The sequence below is a fragment of the Micromys minutus genome (assembly GCF_963924665.1).
Source record: "Micromys minutus genome assembly, chromosome: X".
Classification (NCBI taxonomy): domain Eukaryota; kingdom Metazoa; phylum Chordata; class Mammalia; order Rodentia; family Muridae; genus Micromys; species Micromys minutus.
In genome coordinates, this window is record NC_137970.1 from 42,057,249 (window position 1) to 42,081,225 (window position 23,977).

Sequence of the window (23,977 nt, forward strand, 5' to 3'; positions counted from 1 at the left end):
GCAAGATTGAAATCAACTGCCATCAGTCACCAAAGGACCTAGTGCTGCTCAGGAAAAGCAGCTTCACCTAGGTGACTTGGACTGCCAGTGACCGGAACATATTTGGAATATAGACCTATGCTCACCTTTCAGGGTACCTTTCACTTTTGTTCTCTAGGAAGAGAGCTCTTTTTATAGTTTACTGGTTCAATAGTTTGCCTCTCACCCAAATTCCATCCCTTCCAAGGAACATGGAATGATTCTCAAGGTCTCCAGAACACACTTCATCAGTTGTGAGTCTGGTCTGTGCAGATCCCTTTTCTAGATAGGGAAAGAAGTTTTGTCAGAGCCCTAACCAGAGGTCATACTGAGGAACAGTGAGGAGGCTTGTCAGACCAGCCTTGCAGGCTACTGTGACTGGAATGTGGCAAGGGGCCAGCTGAGCTTAGGCCTCTAACTAGCCTGAAGACATTACGTGACATTAGTAACTGCCAGAGCCAGGTGAGCTGGAGCACCAGAGAGCCCGCTTGCATAACCAGCTCTGGAATGTACAGAAAATCCCAGCTTGAAAACTCGGTTAATGTCTATAAGGGGAGGGAGAAGTGGATTGAGGGTGAGGCATAGGGAGGGATTGGAGAACAATGACAGTCCCCACCCCTGCTCTGTTGGATCTTGATAATCTCGTAAAGACACAGATATTGAACTAGTAAGGCATGGACTGCTGACCCTGCCTGTGTGGAGCTAAGGAATAGATGTGGCTGTTAAGAGCTGACATCTCCTCTCCTTTCTGCCTCAGACTTGCTAGGAGACCTTGGCCAACCCGGTCTCCTTTCTGTGCCAATCATTCTATTTTCCCAAAGAGGGAATAATCTCTATCAATTCAACTCAATCCTTTCTATAATATTCCATGACCTTCATTGAGATTATAGATATCTTCACCAAATATTCACAATATGAATCAGAATCAGAGTCCTAGTCCTGGGTCTCAATAAACATTAAATGGCAACCCGCTGTTAACTCAGTATATAACTTTGCTGTATAAATCATTCCCCGAGCCTAGATTGAATGGCTGGACTATAACTAATTTCCTTGGATCTCTGCTTTCCAGCTTTGCAGTCTGGATTCTCATTTGTTGGGCCCGGCATGCCACACTTTCTTTTTTTAGCATCTCTGTCATACTCTGCTAACCTGTATTTCTGTCATTTGAAACTTGCTCACATTTCACACAGATCCTTGCTTTTCAAAAAAAATTAGACCAAGATTATTATTTGGAAATGATATTTTTAAAATATGGAGTCTAGGGAAACAAAAGACAAGACAGTCCTGGCTGTGGGGACATGTGCAAAACAGCCAGATTGAGGGCTTGAAAAGGCTCTGGGCACTACTGTGCTGCTCTGGCGGCAGGAGATAATCCTGCTTGATCTTCTCTCAGTTTGGAAACACACCACCTTTGTAACACTTTGTTACACAGTATCTTCTAGCTCTAGTGAAAACCCTATGTCATGTTCCTGGGAGGCCTGCTCTTTTCCGAAGAGAACCAGAGGTTTTGTCTATGGGAAAGGGAAAATGGGGTAGAGTAGAAACAGGAAGGAGGGGTAACACAGGTTATCTTTGGGAGTGGTATTAGTTAGGCTGAGACCAAAAAGAAACAGAACAAAAGGAAAAAAGAAAAGGCCTAAAAGCACTCTTTGAAATGCTAAATAAAGCCTTCCAATTGGACCCTTGTTTGTAATGATGAAAGTCCCAAGTCTTAAGAGAATATGGATATGTTACAGCAGATATAGTACCAAAAAGGACCAAGGGATGATCTAGTACCTCAATGGTATAGCACTTCTGCCTAAAGAGTTGAAGAATGAAGTATGAATTTAAAAAAAAAATGCCTCCTCTCAAAAGGGTCCTTTAAAGTGCCCATCTCAAGTGCTGGCTGAACGGGGAGCAGATCCTTTAGGCAGGCCAGGAGCTGATAGTGGGAAGCAGAATTTCTTTCTTGTTTTCATTTTCTTTACCTGTAAAATGAAGACCTTCAATTTGTGTCGCAGTATCTTCTAGCTCCAGTGAGAAACTTAGGCCAGGTTAAGTTGCTATGCCTGGTAGGTCTGCTCTTTTCTGAAAGGAACTGGAGAAGGAGTAAATTTGGAGGAGTGGGGAGGTGGAGGGGGTGGGGACTGGGAGGAGGAGACAGAGAGGAAAGTGCCCAACACTTTGCATTCCATGGATACCTCTTCCAGCCTAGGCCTGGTAATATATATTAGAAGTTTCCATAGTAATCTTCTTAGGGGACCTGATGATAAGATTCTGAGTGAGGCAGAAAGCTAAATCAGTTATCAGGCAATAGTGCTTTGGAGCAATACAATGATTTCTTCTTTACAAATTAGTAAGGAGTATTAGGGGGAAAAGTTCGGTAGAAGATGAGCTTGGTAATGGAGTCAAGTCAGAGAAGTACAGGAAAGATTCCTACCCAAGTAAAAGAATGCCCAGTGCTGTGACCTGGTATGCTGGGTTGAGCAAGAAGTAAAATTCTGATTGGCTATGTTTGTATTTGTAATCGCGGGGAGGGAGAAAACTTTAGAGTAGAAAAATAGAATGGAGCCAGAATGTAAAAAAGTATGTCTAACTGGGCATACGCAGGCCCAGTTAGCTAATTTATCATTTCCATGGAAGCAATAGAGAAAGTACAGTGGCTGTGCAGCACATTCCCTGGGCTGGGATGCCAGCTTATGCTGGCTGGTTTTATGCAGCTTGACACAGGATAAAGCTATCTGAAGGAGGAAGCCTCAATTAAGGAAATGCCTCCATAATATTTGACTGTAGGAAATTCTGTGGGGTACTTTCTTAATTAGTGACTGGTGGCAGAGGGTAAGTGAATTGTGAGCAGTGCCATCCCTGGGCTGGTGGTCTTAGGTTTTTTTAGACTGACCAAGGCCGTAAACAAAACCCTGCATCTACCAACCCTTCCACTTCAACCCCCACCCCCAATGTGGCCTCTATACCAGCTTCTGCCTCCAGGTCCCCGGATTCCTTCAGTGTTGAACAGAGATGTGGAAATGTAAGTCAAATAAACTCTTTCCTCCCAACTTGCTTTCGGTCATGGTGTTTCACCATAGTAATAGTAACCCTAACTAAGATAGAAATTGGTACTAAGACTGTATTGTGACAGACTTGGCCATCTTTGGGGAGAAACTCCCCATGTTTTGGAGATAGTTGTAGAAGGAATTTGGAACTTTCGGCCAGAAAAGCCAATGGTATTTAAAACCTGGTGAGCTGTTTTGTGGAAGCTTGGAAGATAAGAATGTTAGAAATGCAGATAATAGAGTTCTGGCTTCCGAGGTTCCAGAGGAAAGTTTGAGAGTCACTTAGAGACTCTTTCAGGATTATTGCATAGTTAAAATAAGAATTTATGGTTCTTCTCAGCAGGGGCTGAAGAATCAGCCGTGATTCACATGTACCACTAAAGTAAAACTTTTGTTTTAATGGGACAATAGATGTTGGTCAGCTGGAGCTGAGAAATTAGAGGTGATTAAGACCAACATCATTGATGTAAAATATTTTGGGAATGCTTTCTTCGTTATCAGCACAAACAAGATGTATTCCAGAGGTTACCAAAGTTATATCTTGTGCTGGCAGCTGAACTTGGTAGTTCATACAATTGGTACTGGTTTTAAAGACAGGAAGGAGTTGTGGAGAGAAGTGGGAAGTTGGCTCTGTAAGGCAGTGTTAGAGGCTCCGAAGAGAGCCCAGAAGAGGTTGTTGTTAAGCTGTAGTCCAGTTGCAGCAAGAGATAGCAGCATTTCGGAGAAGTGAGTGCCACCAAGAACATCAGCAGGCATGAAATGGAGCTGGCTGGAGCTGTGAAGACAATCTGTGCTGCAAGGACTGAGGCAGAGAAGTGACCCGAGTCCTCTTCAAGCTCACAAGATCATGAGTGGATCCTAGACATTAGGAACTAAGTTATTTACACAGTTGGAATTTGGTTTTGCTTTGTTCAGACCGTGACTATGCCCTGGCTCTTCCATCTTGAAGAAAGTTATTAAAATATTTTTGATTTTACATGACCTCCTGTCAAGAGACTTTTAACTTTTCAAGAGATTTTGGAATTTTATAGAGACTTTGGATTTTAAAAGAGACTGAATATTGTAAAGAGATGAAATTTTTTAAGTGTTTGAAGTTTAAGGACTGTAGAAATTTTAAAATTTGGAATGTTTATATTGCAATATGTGATATTAAAGTGTGATCTTGAGAATGAACAAGAAAGGAAAGGTTGTGGCTTAATAGTGACATGTTTGTGTCAAGTTGACAAGAGGTCAGTTGTGCTGGCTAGTTTAATGTCAACTTGACACAGATAAGAGTGATCTGAGAGGAGGGAATCTCAATTAAGGTAATGCCTCTATACAATCTGAATGTAGGAAACTTTTTAAATTAGTGATTAATGGGGGAGGTCCATTCCACTGTAGGTGATGTCATCCCTGGGCAGGTAGTCTGGGTCCTATATGAAAGCAGACTGAAGAAGCCATGGGAAACAAGACAGTAAGCAACACTCCTCCATGGGTCCTTTCTATCAGCTCCTGCCTCGAGTTTCCTGCCAAGCTTTCATTCCTGTACTGACTTCCTTAAATAATGAACAGTGATGTAGAAGCATAAGCCAAATTCTTTCCTCCATAAGTTGCTTTTGGTCGTGGTGTTTCATTAAGTGCTGACTAAGACACGGCCCTATCACTTAGGGGAAGCACTGGGAAGGTTAGTCATCACTTTGAGTCTTAATTTCCTCTTCTGCATCAATAAAGGTACCACCATTATTAGTTATTTTTCTGTTTACTGTAGTAGAAACAACTTTAAAGGAAGGTTTTATTTGACTCTTAGTTTGAGAGAATATATTTCATCATATTGAAGAAGGCATATCAGTAAGAGTAGCTCATAGCCATAGTGGCAGATGCTAGTTATATAGTGCTGACCAAGAAAGAGAAAGTTTGTCCCATAAATCAGGTCAGGCTGACGTCAGTGCTTTCTCCAAGCGACCCAATTCCTCTAGGTAAGTTCCAGTTTCTAAAGGTCCTATATCCTTCCAAAACAGCATCACAAATGGGAAATCAAGTGCTTAAACAGTTTAGGGGACATTTCACACTCAAACTCCAACTTCTACATTAAACCCAAAGGCTACCTCACAATATAAAGTGCACTCAGCTCAATTTCATAAGTCTTCATGGTTTGAGCAGTACAAATGCTGTTCAAAATTTAGGCTCTTGTGAGAATATTAGCTATGAGCTATTGTAAAATAATTACATACTTTTAATACACAATAAAGAAAAAGTTGCTCATTCCAAAACAGAGGAATAGAGGTATATTAAGGAAATATTGGACCAACTGGGAACTTCAATCCTAGATCTCAGGAGGCAGAGACAAATTGATCTTTGTGAGTTCAAGGTCTGTCAGGCTTACATAGAACCTTTCATGAACAAACAAACAAACAAACAAATAAATAAATAAATAAAATAGAGAAAGAAAGAAATACTGTGTTGCAATAATTATTAAAAAAATGTGGTAACCTTTTAACCCACTCGAGTGCTGGCACCATTAGGACCACATGGTACATGTGGACTCAGCTGCTACTCTGACACTCCATCTACAAGCTGCCATCTCCACGTGGTCCCCTAGGTGGGTAGTTACCATGCCTGGCACTCACACACATCATTCCAAGGGCCCTGCACATTCTCACTCCTCCTCGAGGGCAACAGAGCAGAATCCACACACTCAAGCTGCCTCTCAGCCATTGTTTTCACTCACTGTCCTCCAGAACCCAGTAAAATCAAGTTTCCAGAAACTTGTAATTTATCAATCAGGTTTATATGTTAAATTCTCAATCCACAATACATCCACACAATAAGCTTATAACCATTTGACAAAGATGTAAACTTCCCACTTAGGTAAAACAAATTGACCCATAGAAACCCTTAGAAATAATCATATCTACCTATCACCAATCAAGACCACCTGAGGCCAAATCCTCTTTCACTGGCTCCATGTTGATTCTCCTCCCCTTCCTCCTCTCTCCCACCTCACAAAAACTTTGTCCCCATCCCACTTTCTACTGTCCAATCATGTATTGCCTTGACATTAACCTATAATACTTGGACCAAAGCAAGACAGAAACCCTGCTGTACAAATACCAAACTCTGCCATTTTATATCCGTGTCTGGGGTTTATGATGACATCATTTGGGCTCCAAGGAGCTTTGTACCCACAGCTCTGCCACCTACCATGAATTACAGATTCTTGTTTAGGCATACTCCATTGAGTGCCTGCAGTCTTCCTTGGTAGGCATTCCATGCTGTTGGCACCTCGACTTCTTGATGTTTCCATTGCAACTTAGTCTTCACCTTCACAGTTTCATACAATAGCCTACTTTTACTATTTAATTGTTTATTGTTATTGCTATTATAGGGATGAAGTGTATAACATGGCACAAATTGTGGAGGTCAAAGGATAACTTTGTAGAGTCAGTTTTCTCCTTCCACCTTTATGTGGACTTGGAGATTAAAATTAGGTGGCCAAGCTCTTTTTACCCATGGAGTCATCTTTCTGGCATTCATACAATGGCCTCTAAGGAGTTCCTTGCAGGGAATTTGACTCTCAAATACATTTGCTGGCCTTAGCAGCTTTTTGAACCTTGGTGTAATCCTCTATTACCCTGTGACTCTTGCATTCCTCATGTGTGCAAAATGAGCAATATGTGGATAATGATGACAATTTCTATTTTAAGTGTGGGTTATAATAGTCTACCATCTTTTGGCTGCAGATGCAGAGGCCTATGTGGGCTTTAATGACTGAAGCTTGGAAAATAATAATCTAGAGGTTTGTCTCTTAGATAATTCCAAATCCAGTCAAGTTGGCAATAACGAATAACTACCATAGCCCTAGAGCTTTCACATGGGTAGGATATTATTCTTATTGTCTTAGTGCAGAGAGCATAGTTTTTTCTTAATTTGAACTAATCACTTTAACAGTTACTACCTCTGTGTCTCTATCTGCAGCTAGTCTGTTCATAGCATTGAAAAAGCTCACACTCCTTTTCTTGCCAACTGCACATTTTTTCATATGCTTTGGCTCCACTTTGTGTTCTCTAGCACCATAAATCTGCTGTCTGGCTAAGAGCAATGAGTATGAATGCTTTGCTGCGCTAAATTTTTTTGCAAACAACTTAATCCATTACTCTTACGGTTCAGCCTGAAGATATTAGGACATGGGCAGAACATGATCATTTCTTTGCCAGACTATAGCACAAAGAGTTTGTAGCCAAGTTTCTGTTTTCCATCAGCTAATTCATATTTCCATCAGGATTCTGGATTTTTAAATTCTGACAAGAATTTATCATTAAGCTCTGTTTATAACATTGTTGGACTTTTGTGGCCAACAGCTCCAAACTCTTCTGTATTTTTCTTACAATTCAGTTTTTAGGGCTTCTCGCTGAGAGAACATTACATTGTGTTGGGTCTTCCTGGACCCAGAAGTATAGGAAGTTGTAAACCACTTGATATGAGTGCTGGGTACCAACTTCGGTCCTGTGTAAGACTTGGTACTCTGAAAGAGCTGTATGTACTCTTAAATGTTTAGTAATATCCTTAACCCTAAGAAGTGCTGTTGTAATCAAGAAGTTTGAGTCACATCTCAAGACAGTGGCATTTTGGTGAAGACTGTGGGAATTGAGAGAATAAAACATAAGGCTATCTTGCAGAAGCAGAGGCAACAAAAAGTACAAAAGCCCTGAGGTGATCCATCTCTTTGTAATAAGACCAACTAAGTTATATGAGATACTAGGAAAGTGACAAGCCAGTGATGAAAGACAGCAGGGGGAGGAGGGGTCAAAAAGAGATAGGAGCAGGTAATACATGGTTTTGTGGGTCATGTGAAATACTTTTGAATTTACCAAACCTAGGTTTGTGGAGATTTGTTATTCAGTTAAATATCTCAGGAGGTGTTGCAGCAAGAGAAAAAGTGAGGATATTAAGAAGGAGGCATTTTATTTGTTTGTTTCTTAGTCTAATGCAGATGTGGATGCTTGGAGCCCACCATCAGACTGAGCTCAGAGAACCTGGCTGGGGAGGAGGTGGAAGGACTGGAGGAGCAGAGGGGGATTTCAACCTCATTGGAAGAGCAACATAGGTTGGCCTGACCACCCAGTTCTCCCAGAGTCTAGACCACCAACCAAGGAGTGTACCTGGAGGGACCCATGGCTCCAGATACATATGTAGCAGAGGATGTTCTTGCCTGACAGCAATGGGAGGAGGCTCTATTGATGATCCAGGTGAAAGGCAGTGATATGGTGAGAATGATTTGGATTCTGCATGTGTTCTGAAAACAGGGATAGCTGAACACTGTGATGACATCTTAGATGGAAATTGTGAGAGAAACAGTACCCACAAGACTGAGAGAAAAGCAGAAAATAGACCATTGGGTATGAACTTAGAAAGTTACTACGGATATGGGCAACACTAGCTGGAAGCAGAAATAGGATATACACTTACTAGTATGGGTCCAAAAAAATAATTGCCTTGTTACTGAAGTATGGTTACAAAAGTTGATGACTGGAACAGGCCATGGAGTGCAGGTTTGTTTTTACATGGGAATTTGTTTGTATGCTGAGAGAAAAAGATCAATTACACAACCAAGAATCCGTCTCAGTGGGTGAAAGTGCTTGCCTCTAAGCCTAAATACCCAAGTTTGATTCCTACAACTCACTTAAAGGTAGAAGCAGAGATGACTCCACAAAATTATCCTCTGATTTTGACATATGTGCCATGGTATATACTCAACAAATAGATCAAATATATCTGACTTAAAATAAAAAAGAAAACATTCAATGGAAAAAGGACAGCCTCTTCAACAAGTGGTGTTGGTTCAACTGGCAATCAGACTGCAGAAGAATGCAAGTCGATTCTTTCTTATCTCCTTCTACAAATCACAAGTTCAAGTGGATCAGAGACCTCTACATAAAACCAGGTACACTGAAACTATTAGAAGAGGAAGTGGGGGAAGAGCTTAGAACACATAGTCACAGGGGAAATTTTCCTGAACAGAACACCTTATGCTTATGCTCTAAGATAAAGAATCAACAAATAGGACCTCATGAAATTGCAAAGCTTTGTAAGGCAAAGGACACTGTCAAGAAGAAAAAATGGCAGTCAAGAGATTGAAAAAGGATCTTTACCAATATCTTATAGAGGTCTAATATCTAATATATACAAAGAATTCAAGAAGCTAGACCCTAGAGAATCAAATTATACCATTAAAAATGGGGTACAGAACTAAGCAAAGAATTCTCAACTGAGGAATACCGAATGGCTGAGAAACACCTGAAGAAATGCTCAACATCCCTAGTCATCAGGGAAATGCAAATCAAAACAACCCTGAGATTCCACTTCACACCAGTCAGAATGGCTAAGGTCAAAAACTCAGGTGACAGCAGATGCTAGTGAGATGTAGAAAAAGAGGAACACTCCTCTTTGGTAGGGTTGTAAGCTGGTACAACCACTCTGGAAATCAGTCTAGCAGTTCCTCTGAAAATTGGACACAGTACTACCTGAAAACCCTGCTATTCCACTCCTGGGCATATACCCCAAAGATGCTCCAACATATAACAATGATACATGCTCCACCATGTTTATAGCAGCCTTATTCATAATATGCAGAAGCTAGAAAGAACCCAGATGTCCTTCAACAGAGAAATGGATACAGAAACTGTGGAACATTTACACAATGGAGTTTTTCTCAGCTATCACAAACAATGAGTTTATAAAATTACTAGGCAAATGGATGGAACTAGAGACTATTATCCTCAGTGAGGTAACCCAGTCATAAAAGAACACATATAGTATGCACTCACTGATAAGTAGATACTAGCCCCAGAAATCTCTGAATACCCACAAAACAATTAATAGACCTTATGAATCTCAAAAAGAAGGATGGCCAAAATGGGGATGCCTCAGTCCTTCTTAGAAGGGAGAACAAAACACTCATGGGAGGAAACGCAAGGTCAAATTGAGGAACAGGAATTGAAAATATCAATCAGAAAGTGACTTACCAGGCGATCCACCACATATGCAGCCACCAAACCCAAGCCCTATTGCTGATCCCAAGAAGTACTTACTGGCAGGAACCAGATAGAGATGCCTCCTCAGAGACTCTGTCAGACTCATATAGATATAGCTGAGCAGGCTTGCAGCTAACCATTGAAATGAACTCAGGGACCGAAATGAAGGTGCTAAAGAAAGGACTGATGGAGCTGAAAGGGTTGCAACCTCATGGGAAGAACATTATCAACAAACCAAACTCTCCCAAACTCTCATGGAGTAAAACACCAACCTTTGTGCCCACGTTGAGAGACCTATGGCTCCAGTTGCAAATGTAGCTGAAGACAGCAGTGTCTGGCATCAATGTGAGAAGAGGCTTTTGTTTCAGAGAGGGCAAGTTTTACCAAAGTAGGGGAATGACAAGGCAATGGGGTGGAGAGGGGGATCAGAAGGGAGTGAGTGCACCTTTGTGAAGACAACTGGAGGGGGAGCAGTTTGGAGGGGGAAGGGAAAAGGGATAACATCTCAAATGTAAATACAGAGTATCTAATAAAAAAGAAAAAAAGAAAACAGGTTAATCTGTTGAAAGAGTGTGTGATTGGTGATAGATGGAATCCAGAGTGCCTGAAAATGAGTTAATCTTGGTTAAAAGGAAGACTAGTAGGGTTCAGTACTAATTTGACACAAAAGTTAAAGATTTCATACCTACCTGCTCTGGAAAGCAGGAGACACTGTAGTTCAAATTTGATAGTGAGAAGAAAATCAGTAGGTAGGGAGAAATTTTAAGAAAGATTGATAATACTACAGAGACACAACTATTTTAGGAAATGGCTAGTTAACAAAGGCCTAAGTAGTGTGATATCTAGGTAGCTACATTCACCCCATTGGGTATGTGTGTGAGTGTCTACTCTTTTCTCTGAACCATTTAACAATAATGATCTCAGTTTTCTAATCTATAAAAAATGGCCATAAGTATGATAAGGCTGTTAAATCAAATGAGTTAATCCACACAAAATGATTATTTGAGTACATTCCCCAGCACGTAAGAATTATTTGAGTGAAAGTAACTCTTGAAAAATATTATACTTGATTAATAAATGATAATTTATATACAACTGAGAATGCAGTGTTTTCATTAAATGTGGTATGATTTCATCAAGATGGTTGACATATCTATCATCTCATTTTCCTACCATTTTATAGTTTGGCATGTAAATTTTGCTTTTAGTTATTTTGAAAAATATACTGCAGGATTATTGATTATATTACCCTTGTATACAACAGATCTCAAAGTCTCTGGCTATGTGAAAATTATATTCCTTTGATCAGTAATTCCCCATTCTATTTCTCCCAATGCCCTTGGTCTCTGGTAACAACTAGTACTCGTTATGTTAAGAAAAATAACTTAGGCATAGAAAAGGAAGCATTTAATGTTCTAACTTATATGTGAATTATAAAAATTTTGGCAATTAGAAGTTAATGTCAGTATCTCCATCTGGTTTAGGTTCTGGAAAAGTACACCCGTTTGAATAGGACACAACCAGAGTGGCCTTTTTTAGACACATGAGATATATTTTCTGATTGACCCATGAAAACATGTGGACACTGGGTATTTCAAAAGCCTTTGAAATTAAGACCATTATTGGTGCATGTCAAAATGTGGACAATGAAGAGGGGATGAAACAGCCCTGTTTAGTCCATGGGGTTACTGAGACACTGGTTTGGGGTAAACCAGCTCTCCATCCTCCTTCTACCTCTTCTTTTTATATTTCCATTTAACATGAAAAGTTTACTGCCCTAGTCTTTTCCTCTCCCCAGATCTCACTAGACCCTTCTAGACAATGTGTCAAGGGTAGGATTAGATCATCTCGAATTCTTCAGATTCTTCCAAGAGTTTATTCCCTATAAGGTGTGACAAGTAAGTTGAGACATTACTAAATACAATCTCACCTTGGCATTTTGTGTCGTGTCACTGACCCTCAGTTGCTTCTGCCAACTTTCACAGGTTTGAGTCTTAAGTACTTTATACTTTAGAAGAGCTCTAGATCCCCCCCCCTTTATGGAAAACAAAACAAAACAAAACAAAAACCAATATCATTATCCAATTATAGCCTGCTTACTAGCCCCTTGAGAGCCAGTCTAATAAGGATACTTTCTTTATTCAGCATAAAAGCAGTGAATGAAAGTCTAAGAGTAGGATCTGGTTCAGTACATGCCCTCCAGTGCTCTGGCTTATAGTTAAACTGCTTCAGTGCTACAACTTTAGAACCATTTGTCTCACATAAATATTAGTCACTCTTTCTAGTTAGAATTGCCCTCTTTTCCAGAAGTTACATCCCTAGAACTTTATGACTTAGCGCCACATAGTCTCTCTATTCTGGGCTAAAGTGCTATATTTCAGAAATCAAATGACCCCTGGTTTCTTCTTCATCTCCCTTACTTTGACTTATTTCCTGTCCATTTTTCTCTTTATTTATATTTTTCAACCTCAAGTTTATTTTTTAATCTATATGTAAAATATAAAAATGTACATGTGTATGAAGCCCATGATATTTCAATACATTTATACATGGTTTAATGTTTAAATAAAGTTAAGAATACTATTTCCTTAAATACTTATAATTTTGTGGTAAAATTTTTACTTCGTTTAGGTTTTTGAAATGTTTATATAGTTCAACAATACTATGTATAGTTAATGTGAATTAGAAAAGAAGAATTTTTGGCCATTTTATAACTAATATTATGATTCTGCTTTTAACATCTATGAAATATCAAACAGACACTCAATGTTGCCAGTGTCTCAGTAACCCCATGGACTAAACAGGGCTGTTTCATCCCCAATTCATTGTTCACATTTTGACATTCACTAATAATGGTCTTAATTTCAAAGGCTTTTGAAATACCCAGTGCCCACATGTTTTCATGGGTCAACCAGAAAATATATCTCATGTGTCTAAAAAAGGCCACTCTGGTTGTGTCCTACTCAAATGGGTGTACTTTTCCAGAACCTAAACCGGATGGAGATACTGACATTAACTTCTAATTACCAAAAGCTTTAGCTTTGAAGATAGTCAGCATGGGCTAGAGTAGACCCTAGGGGGAAAAAAAAACCACTTTCAGAAGCCTACTTGGATCTTTTAAAACCCTTAAACCAGGGTAGCAAACTCTTCCTGAAAGCCTTGTTGAGAAGGTACTACAACAGGTCTGTTTTCTCTCTTCATTTGTGAGCAGTCAGGATCCTTGTGTTTGTCAGGACCAGACTTATGGTCATCCTTCCCTATGTGAAAACAATCCCTTTCCCCAGTCGTCTTTCCCCATTCCCACATATAAACAGAAAACACTACAGCTACCAGGAATTGCTTTGCTGAGTATTTTATTGCGGAGAACAACACACCAGAAAAGTTTTGAGGTGTATTATTCTTAAGCACCCTGGGTTACCAGGTGTATTTTTGGAGGTATCATGCATTAGGTTCCTGAGAAAGTTGGAAATTTATTTATGCTTGAGGTAGCTAATCAACACAGGGGGGATATCCAGCTGGTCCATGGCTTGTGGATGGTTGGCCTGGCACAGGGATCTTCGGATAACTAAACGGGCCTGGGACAGAAGTGACCGTGGAGTGGCTGCAAAAGTGAGAAACAGATTATGAGTATCAAGTTCTCGATGTACTTATTCTGTCCCAGTGTATATCTATTTTGCCATGGTTATATGGTAATGCCCTCTCTATTCTAAGAATTATTCCAACTATCTTCCAATGCGTGGTAACATACACCAAGGCCTATAGAAGAGAAACTCAAGGCATCAAAAGAGTCATTGGCAGATCTAAGACCCAAGACTGTATAAACGCTTTCTATATACCACATTTTAGCAACCCTTTCACTCTTGTGGAATCTTTAACCTTTTCTCCACAGGGACCCCAGGCGAATGATGGAGCTATTTCTACTTTAACCCAGAGGGAAGGTCTTAGATGATGATTTGAATCCCTGAAACCTACAATAAAGAAGCCTATGAGGTATGCCTGATCACCACTCACCTCGAGCTTCTAGCAGCAATTTGATACCTTTATCATCTTGAGAAGTTGGGTCCAAGGGGAGAGATGGAAGGTAGATGTTAGCTCCAAAATCTATTAAAAGCTGTATGTACTCTGGCTCACAATTATGATGAAGGCAGATTTCAAGGAGTGTACGAGGTTGTGGAACTCGACTTAGGAGGGCCTGGTCAGTGCAGTTGTAATCAGGATCTGCCCCATAGAGCAAAAGCAGTCGGAAACAATCGAGGTGCCCATAGACTGCAGCCAAATAGAGGGGGCCAGAACATGAAGCTATGTTTGATGCCCAGACTGGTAGTTTAGCCTTGACATTAGCCTCTGCCCCATGCCCTAGGAGCTCCTGTAAGATGGCAAAAGCCCCATCACGTGAGGCAGTGAGAACAGGAGAGCAATTGTTGTAGATACTACCACTAGGACAGGCGCCAGCTTCTAAAAGCATTCTCACACACTCCAGATGACCATGACTAACAGCAGTGAAAAGTGGTGTTTGTGCTTTGACATCCAAACTATCAACATCAGCACCATGTTCCAGGAGGACCTTCACACAATTTAAGTGACCATAAGAAGCTGCCAAACGCAAGGGTGTTCCAGGTATACCCCAGCCACTCCTGCTGTTGATAAACCGTTTATAGCGTTCCTGGTGTAGAAGGTGGTCGAGGGTACAGGAGTCATTGTCATATACAGCTTGATTGAGAGCCTGCTTTTCCCCTGAGTCAGTGTCCTCCTCCTCCTTTTCAGGTTGCAGCAGAGAGAAGATCTTGGCGATGTCCATGATGTTCATTCCGGTTTATTGGAATAGCACTATTCTCATTGTAAAGAGGAGGAAATTCCAGATCTGAGGGTAACAAAAAAGGGGAGGGGGAGAGAGACTGATCATCCTTATCAATGACAAAAATCTATCTTTACTCTCTGACCTTTACCATTAGGGTACTCTGCCATGGGTGTCCTGTTTCCCGGTTTCATTTTAAGCCACAGATGGCTGTCAAAATGTCAGGTCATGTCATAGCTTGGAGACTTAGCATATACTGTACTGCCTGCCCTTGATATTCCTGGAAAGATTTACTTAAGTATTTGGAGATTTCAAATGATCATAATTAGATTTTTATCTACAAACAGACACATTCATACTTAATTTTGTGCCATTAGTGAATCAAGTGTATGGCAAAGACCCTATAACTATCTGGTGTTTCCACCATTGCTAATACCTCACAGATGGAGACTTAGAGATATATCTACCTCAGTTTAAAATGTGACATTAATGAATTAGCTTAGGCCTGGCAGTTAGGAGGTCAACGGAACAAGAATTTGTGCTATCAAACTGTCATCCATGATCCTATCTAATAACAATCTCAGGGGGTAAGCTTGCAATATCACCTCTGTCATTTTAGATAAATTTAAACTTCTGCAATCCCCTCATCCATGACTAAATAAATATCGCTCTCATGAGCTTTCTGTAATCTATTTTTAGAATAAGACCCCATGGGATTCTGGAAAAGAGGTACCTAACAAATTAATACTCAGGGTATTGGCTGATTCAATGAAGAGGCGACATCACATAGAATGGAATTAAAATGAAGGCAAGTAGATGGCAGAAACAACAGGTCTCCTGAGTAAGTTCTCTCTGATAAAGACTAGCTCCCCTGCCCTCAGTACTATTTCAAACCAAGAGTGCCTCTAACTGCTAATACCGCCTTAGAGCCTTCTGATTCTCCATCTTTTAACTCAAGCCTCTGACACTCTCTGTCAAATACAGTTTAGAGCTTTGACTCAAACCTCAACTCTTTTTCTCTCCATAATTTATACACCTTAAGAAATCACCTATGACCCAAGGATAGACTCAGTGTAAACCCTAACTATTCCAGTCCCTCTCTAGGTTGTCTAAGTGAAGTTTTCTTGCCATAGTTGTAATGCCACCAGGGTGAGGTGACAGGGTTTGCAGAGCTCAGGTCTCCCTACTTTCCCAGATATTTTTAGTCTAGGTCTCAGGGACTCAAACCTCCATTAATTCACTATCTACCCTTCCCCTCTTTGTTTGATAGGAGTCTCAGGTACATACCTCTTTAAAGAATAGTATGATACACCAACCATTGAGCACACATTGGGAGTCCCATGGCTCCAGTTGCATATGTAGCAGAGGATAGCAGTGTCTGGCATCAATGTGAGAAGAGGCCTTTGGTCCAAGGAGGGCATGTTTTCCCAATGTAGGGGAATGCCAAGGCAATGGGGTGGAGAGGGTGATTAGGAGGGAATACAGCTTTGTGAAGACAATTGGAGGGGGAGGGGGGATGGGAGCCTGGTGGGGGAAGGGGATAACATTTCAAATGTAAATACAGAGAGTATCTGATAAAAAAAGAAGAATATTATGAGGTAGATGGGTGAGGTCACCCTTAACTTTAGCCCTGTCCTCACATGCCAGCATATGATCTGAATATTTATTTTTGGGGTCCAATATAAATAGAATTATGGAAATCAATCAGACCTAGGTATGTAACTCAGCTCTCCAAGATCTTAAAACAAGGTACCTCGGGCAAGTACCTTCTCTTTTGTGACTTAGTTTCTTCAGCTACAAGACAGAAATACTAGCCTATACTTTGTGGGCCAACTAGGAAAAAGATAACCTCTACACAAAAGCCTCAAAGATAAAGTGTATAACATTTTCAACCTCTTTACACTAGGTCCTCTCCTTCAACTAACTTGGTAATTAAAACCCTTTTCTCCACCACCTTTCTTTACCAAACACATCCAGACAGATATCTATTATTTACACCCCTAGTTCCTATTGACTTCTTTACTCTGTGCAGTGTGGCTCCATCCATCATGGAAGCTCCATCCATCACTTCAGACGATAATCTTTGTAACTAAATCTACCAGGAATCTTGAAAATCTTTTTTGTCTCTTTCCTTTTCTTTTCCTCTTTCCTTCTCCGCCCCCTCTCTTTCATCCTTCCTTCCCCCCACTTTCTTTCTCTCTTTTGTTGTATTGGGATTTAGCCCAGGGCTTCATGCACACTAGACAAGCACTTTACCACCCTCTGCTCACTTTGCAGACCTTTCTAACGTATCTGTCCTTACTGAATGTTCTATCATCTCAAACCACATCAGGGCCTTAAGGAGCTGATATTACTCTTTACAGTTCTTCACTGGAATACGTATGGTCCCTTGTTTTTTCCCCTACCATCTTCATTTTAGTCCCATAGCTTTAGCTCTCATCTTTATTTTAATCATTTCTAGTCTATGACACCTCAGTCTACCTCCAGGTTTCTTTTATGTTCCAGGTATATATATCCATTGAGTTTCTACTTATTACTAGAATCCTTACTACCCTGAGACTTAATCCATATCTCAGTTCCTCATCATCATTCAAACTAAATCTCCAAGACACATCTTAGTCCCCTGTCTCTAACTGCTCTGTTCAATTTAATCAAGTCAAATGTTGTACTCTAGAGACGCTTCCAGACTATCCATCTTCCTTAGAGTTGCATATCATTCTTCTACTTTAACTAGGCCTCCACTGTCTGGTATCAACTGTTATAGTTATCTCCGAATTAGTTTCCTAAAATAGTAACATAAAAATACAAATATGGTCAGGTGTGGTGGTGCATGCCATTAATCCCAGCACTTGGCAGAGGCAGAAAGGCAGAAAGACAGAAAGGAAGATAGGCAGAAAGGCATAAAGGCAGGAAGGCAGGGAAGCAGGGAGGCAGGGAACAGGGGGGAAAGGGGGAAAGGAGGCAGAAAGGCAGGGAGGCAGGGAGGCAGGGGACAAGGGGGCAGGGAGGCAGGGATACAGGGGGGCAGGGGACAGGGAGGCACGGAGGCAGAAGCAGATGGATCTCTGGGAGTTTGAGGTCAGTCTGGTTTACAAAGCTAATTCCAGGACAGCCAGAATTGTTACATAGAGAAAATCTGTTTGGGGGTGAGAGGGGGTAAACAAACATTAAAAAAATCCCATGATCTATTCTAAACCAGTTAAGATAGTCTTCTTTGTTTGTTCTATTTTCTTCTTTTCAGTACTGGGGATTGATCGATCATACAGTTTCATACATGCTATTTCTCTATCCCTGAACTACATCCCCAGCGTTCTTTTTATATTTTAATTTTGAGGCAGCGTTGGATTTGAACTTGGCATCTTCCTCCTGTCTTAGCCTCCTTAGTGGCTGTACCTCTAGTCCAAAAAAAAAAAAAAAAAAAAGCTTTTTCTTTTTTTCCACTCATCTCACACAGCTTTGTCAACCTATTCAACCTTGTTTCAAATTATATCCTGAAATAAAGTAATAAGGGATGAAAAATAATACCTCTTCATTGTACGTCATCATTCTTTCTGCCTTTACATATCTTTTGAGTTAGTTCCTCTATAATTTTTGTTCTCATGATTCTAATGGTCATCATAATATTAGCACTGCAACTTATATAAGGATCTCTTTTGCCTCCACTGCAGATGAAGAGGTCATGTGGGGGTAATGGTAAAATAGTTCTGGAGTTGGGTTTCATTCATGAATTTACTGCTTACATAGTAACTATGTGGCTTAAGTCTTAATCTCTCTGTATGAACTTCTTTATCATTACAGAGAAGATAGTGGCAGTAATTAAAGTAATTGCTTAAAATATGCCTGAACATGGTTCTCAATAGCTAACTGGATTAAGCTCCACCTTTATTATTTTTAAAGACATATAGGTAAGATTAAATTGGAAGATGGCAGAACAGGGGCAGACAGTACTATTCTAACTGCAGGAATTTGAAAGAAAACATCTGACTCCTGACTGAAAAAGCAGGTTAAGAATCATGGGAAGACAAGAGAGGATCATAGTAAAGAAAGGACTGAGAGGTTAGAAAAAGAGAAATGTTTACTGTTAGATACATAAAGGAAATAAAACTGTACTATCATCTCAATAGATTTTAAAAAGACTTGAGACAGTGTCCAACATTCTCTTATGATAAATACGCTGAACAAACCAGAAATATAAGGAAAACAAATCAATATAATAAAAGCTATATATGACAAACCTATAGCCAATGTTATACTAAACAGGGAAAAAAATCAAAGCATTTTCAATAAAAACAGACAGAAGAAAAGGGTCATTTTTTATTTTTTGTAAATGTAGTCCTTGACGTCTCAGTTTGACCAATAATACAAAAAAAATGGAACACAGATTTTTTTAAAGGCAGAAATCAAACTTACCTGTACAGGCAGAAGTCAACCTACCTGTATTTTCACACCACATGATGCTACATAAAAGACTCTAAAAACTTTACCAAAAAAAAGAACCCCACAAAAATTCCAAAAACTCTCTCATAATTGATAAATACTTTCTGTTAAATAGCAAGACACAATATTAACATATAAAACTCAATAGCCTTCCTATATACCGACAATACATATGCTAAGAAAGAAACCATGAAAACACGTGTAACTGAATAAAAAAAAAAAAAAACCTGACTAAGATAGCAGAAGATGGAGATACCTCAGATGATCATGTATTAAAAGAATCCACTCTGTGAAAATAGCCATATTACCAAAACAATTTCCAGATTCAATTAAGTTTTAATAAAAATTCCAACAACATTCTTCACAGAAACAAAGGAAAAAATCCTAAAATTCATAGTGAGCTACAACAGACCTCAAAATAGCCAAAGTAATACTAGCCAAAACTACCTATACTACAGGTATCAAAAGCTGATTTTAAATTATATCATAGAGCCACAATAACAATATCTGCACATGGTACTGGTACAAAACAGGACTCATAAATCAACAGAATAAAAGACCTAAAAATGAATCCACATCACCACACCCAACCGATTCTTAACAGTGGTGCAAAAATCCAACCAACCAAATAAACAAAACAAACCCTAAATCACAGAAAATACAACCTGTTCAACATTTAGTGATGGGAAAATTAGATGTTGACATGTAGCAGAATGAAGCTAGATACATATCTCTCAACCTATAATAAAAATCAATTCAAAGTGTATCAAAGACATTAATTTAAGACTTGAAACTCAAACTGCTAAAAGAAAAATGACCAACACTTCAAGAAACTGTAGTTTATATAAACAATGTAGATTATTAACCCATAAAGAAGAACAAGATTATATCACCTGAAAGAAAATGGATACAACTGAACATCATATTTTGCAAAATAAGTGAGACTCAGAGAAATACATTTACTCTCACTTGTGGATCCTATAGATTTTATATAGTTGCATAAAATCATCAAGTATACATTTCAAAGTGGTGTAGAATTTCTGGGAGAATGAAATAAAATGTAGAAAGAGGGTTGTAAGGGGGCTGTGGGAAGAGGATAGTCTGGTGAATATGGTCAAAGGACACCACACATTTGAATGAAAACACTCTTTTGAAACCAAACACTGTGGGTAATGGGTATATGCTAACAAAGCAAATTTAAGTATAAATTATACTAACTAGTGATTTTTTATTTTCTCTTTTCTTTTACTTTTTAAAGACAAAGCCACTCTACAGAACCCTGGCTGACTTGCAATGTGCTATGTAGACCAGGGCAGCATAAAACTGGCAGAGATCCACCTCTCTCTGGCTCCCCAGTGCTGAATGTTACACCACCACTTTTGGCCATGATTATAGTTGACTGTTCTCCATTTTGTGGTTAAATTTCCTTATAAATAGACACAAATGATAGTCCATGCTTCATGGGGCTGTTAGAAGAAATAATTATTCCTATAATATTGTTTTCCTTCTCTTTACTCCTTCTATTTCTTTAAAATGGGATTTCAACTACTTGACAGAAGAAAAACAACTATAGTATATATGTTGTGGTTTTCTATGACTATTTCTCTATACTTAATATTTTAAAAACTAAGAACTAGAATGGATCTTATAGATAAGTTAATTTCTTCATCTTAGAGATGGGAAATTTGAAGATTAGCAGGTACCAGGGACTTTTTAATTGTTACCTCATTATTATTGTGAATTATTTTATTGTCATGAACGCAGAATGCATGTATAACCTTGTACTTTTTAAATATATCTTATATAATTGCATAAATAATACCCTCATTTTGAAAATGGTAGGACCTAGAGCTTGGAAGCTAATACATTTGCAAAGTGACTTACATTAACTAGATTTCCCTAGTTTCCATCCATCCACCCCTTTTTTTGGATTGCAAGATGAAACACACATGCCCTCCTCTTCTTTGATTTGTGTTTAGCTAAACTGCAGCTTTTAGCCTTTAAGTGCCATAATGAATTTCAAGAACCTTTGTAATGGAAGTTTTATTCACATATTCTTTTTCCTGACACTTCATGGGGATTCCCTTCTTATTTCATTTTGGAGAACTGGAGCTGGAGTGGGGATGCTGAATTTTTAGACCACACAATGAGTTTATAGTATAGTTTATATTTTAATGAACCTTCATAGAGAAATGAAGCCACAATTCAATTAGATACAGACAAGAAAATCCATCTAACCTGTTGTGTAGCTTCACATCGCTTTAGATTATTAATTAAAGTTAATAAATATGTTCTGTAAACAAAGAGCTTCTTTTTAATCCCCATAGCAAAGTTATTTGAGAGGTTATCACTGATAGTGATAAAGTCAAAGACTGGGGGTCCTTTTCATTGTGCTTTTAATACATAAAGTAAAATATCCAATGAAAGAAGCAGCTATCTTAAAATGTTATCAATGCATTTTTAAACTATATGAAATAGTAAACAACAAGATCTATTAATAATTTGTAAGTGGTGGTTGATGGTCAATGTAATTCAGGACCTCTGTTACATTGTAATATGATACACTTGTGATTTATTCTGGTACGACCAAGCCACTCATACGAGCAACACTACCACTACTTGCTGCTTACATTCATCTTAGAAAAAGATGGCAAATTTCAGTCAGAAGTTAGGGGTTAGAAACCAAAACTTATCTTGTTTGCTTATTTTCCCAAGTTTTTAAATCCTTTATATTTTATCTACTATCCTCTTAGAATCTGTGAACCCAGAGTAAGAACTCTTATAGAGGAGTTTGGTTTCTGTGGGCGCTAGAACGTTCCTTTAGACCATTACTAGACTATCTTAAAACTTCACCTTCTTTCTTCCGACTTGAGAAACTGTCCTTATGCTCGTAAGCCATCTCTACTGCAGATAAACACATATTCTGAATAAATAAGTGTGGTCACATAGTGACCCATGCCTGTAATCAAGTACTTGAAAGCCTGAGGCAGGATTTCCAATTTGAAGAAGTTCAAAGCCAGACTATGCAGTAAAGTGAGACCCTGTATCAAAAAGCACCACTATAATGACCAAAATCAAACAAATGACATTAAAAATAAAATAAAAGATTGAAACCAAAACAATACAAAACAAAGTAACAGAATATTACAAACACACTTTGGGACAGATAAGGCAGGAAACTTACATGATATGGTTTCTCCTTTCTAAAGATTCTTCCCTTTCTCCCATCTAAGCACTCCCAGATGCTTGGTCCAACAAGAAGAGCAGGACTTTAATTTAATGTCTGGGATAGAGCTGAAAGTTAGGTTTGAGGTACTCACAGAACTTCAGCTGGAGTCCACACTCAATGGAGAGTTGCAGTTCTAGTCTCTCTGTGAAGCACAAAGGTCCTGGTGGGCCCTCTTCAGAGAGCCACTACCACCCCAGGCTGGAGCTGTTTGGGACCTCTGTTCCCACTGGAAAGACTAGGCATTGGTCCCTAGGCTGATTTATTCTAGTTGGCTATTTTTAGTCTGCCCTCCTTCTCCCTCCCTTGACTGTGTTATCTTGCCAGTGACATTCTGGGAGTGATCCCAGCGAGAGGAGGAGGAGGGGGGCTGCCACAGGGTAGTCCTAGAAGGGTTGATTGACAGATAGGCATCTGGTAAGGCTAAAACATGCTCTCAGTATGTCCTCACATACTCTGCCACAGTGCTCACTAAGATACTCAGATAAATGCTCTGAGCAATAGACATTCTTATGTACCACAAAGGGGCCAGAGAAACCCCAGTTTTAACTAACTTACTCACCTTCCTCTGCACTGCAACCTTTTACTTTCTCTTCCCAGATGAAACTTTCTGTATTTTCCCCTTGTTAGGGCTCTGCAATATATCACCCCATTATCTATAGAGTGAAGAGAAATATTGGTAGAGGGGAACTTCATACCGGAATGAGCTCTTTGTGATCTTTTCTGAAGTTTTAGCAAATCTTGTCTTAGAACGTTCTCATCTACTCATCTACCAGGTTCAGTCTGAGTTAAAATGCCCACCAACCCACACTCTTCTTACTAAGAGGATGCACTACAAGATTAATGTGTGAAACACTATGGAAATCACAAACTTAGTCAAATCACAGTTTTTAAGTGTATAATTTTTTCTCTCATTGATTGCTTTTAAGTGATGGAAATGGTATAAAAACTCATTTTTTACAAATAAGAACATCATTAATTTTAGATGTTCCAAGCAAAAGTGGAACTAGCAGCCTGTCTCCTTCTGGGATAAAAACCAGCTTTTCTTAACAGGATTTGCAGCACATTCCATGATAGGAATTTATGTATGGTACTATAAAACCTGGTCAAAAGCCTGTGGCTTAAGAGGTCATAAGTCCTAGTGGGAAATCTTCTGTTGCTTTTATAAATGATCACAACATTCCTATCACATTGTCTTCTAAATAACCGTTTATGCTTACAGACCAGTGCTGTTGTGAGCTTTTGACAGAGAAGTTTCTTTTTGCAGTGACCATGAGGGACTGCATATACTCAACTGGTCAAGGCACTAAGAATAAGAGTTTAATGCTGAGCTCCAAATGCAACATTAGTATCTCCCCTTTCAAAGCTTAGGGAATATAATGAAAGGGAGATTGGGAAGAATGAAAGAGCCAGTGTAAGAAAGAGGAATTCTGCCTTCCTGGCATGACACAGACTTGGA

The 23,977-nt window shown here is 39.3% G+C and overlaps 1 protein-coding gene across 1 annotated transcript; it reads right to left on the reverse strand.

The window, feature by feature from the left end:
- Positions 1-13,396: 13,396 nt before the first annotated feature.
- ASB12 (ankyrin repeat and SOCS box containing 12) lies at positions 13,397-22,748 on the reverse strand. The gene is made up of 3 exons (XM_080910810.1): positions 22,613-22,748; positions 14,072-14,921; positions 13,397-13,661 (listed from the first exon to the last, which is right to left on the reverse strand). Exons 2-3 carry the CDS (start codon positions 14,865-14,867, stop codon positions 13,531-13,533), a joined length of 927 nt encoding a protein of 308 aa, XP_080766936.1. The 5' UTR covers positions 14,868-14,921; positions 22,613-22,748; the 3' UTR covers positions 13,397-13,530.
- Between the last annotated feature and the right edge of the window lie 1,229 nt (positions 22,749-23,977).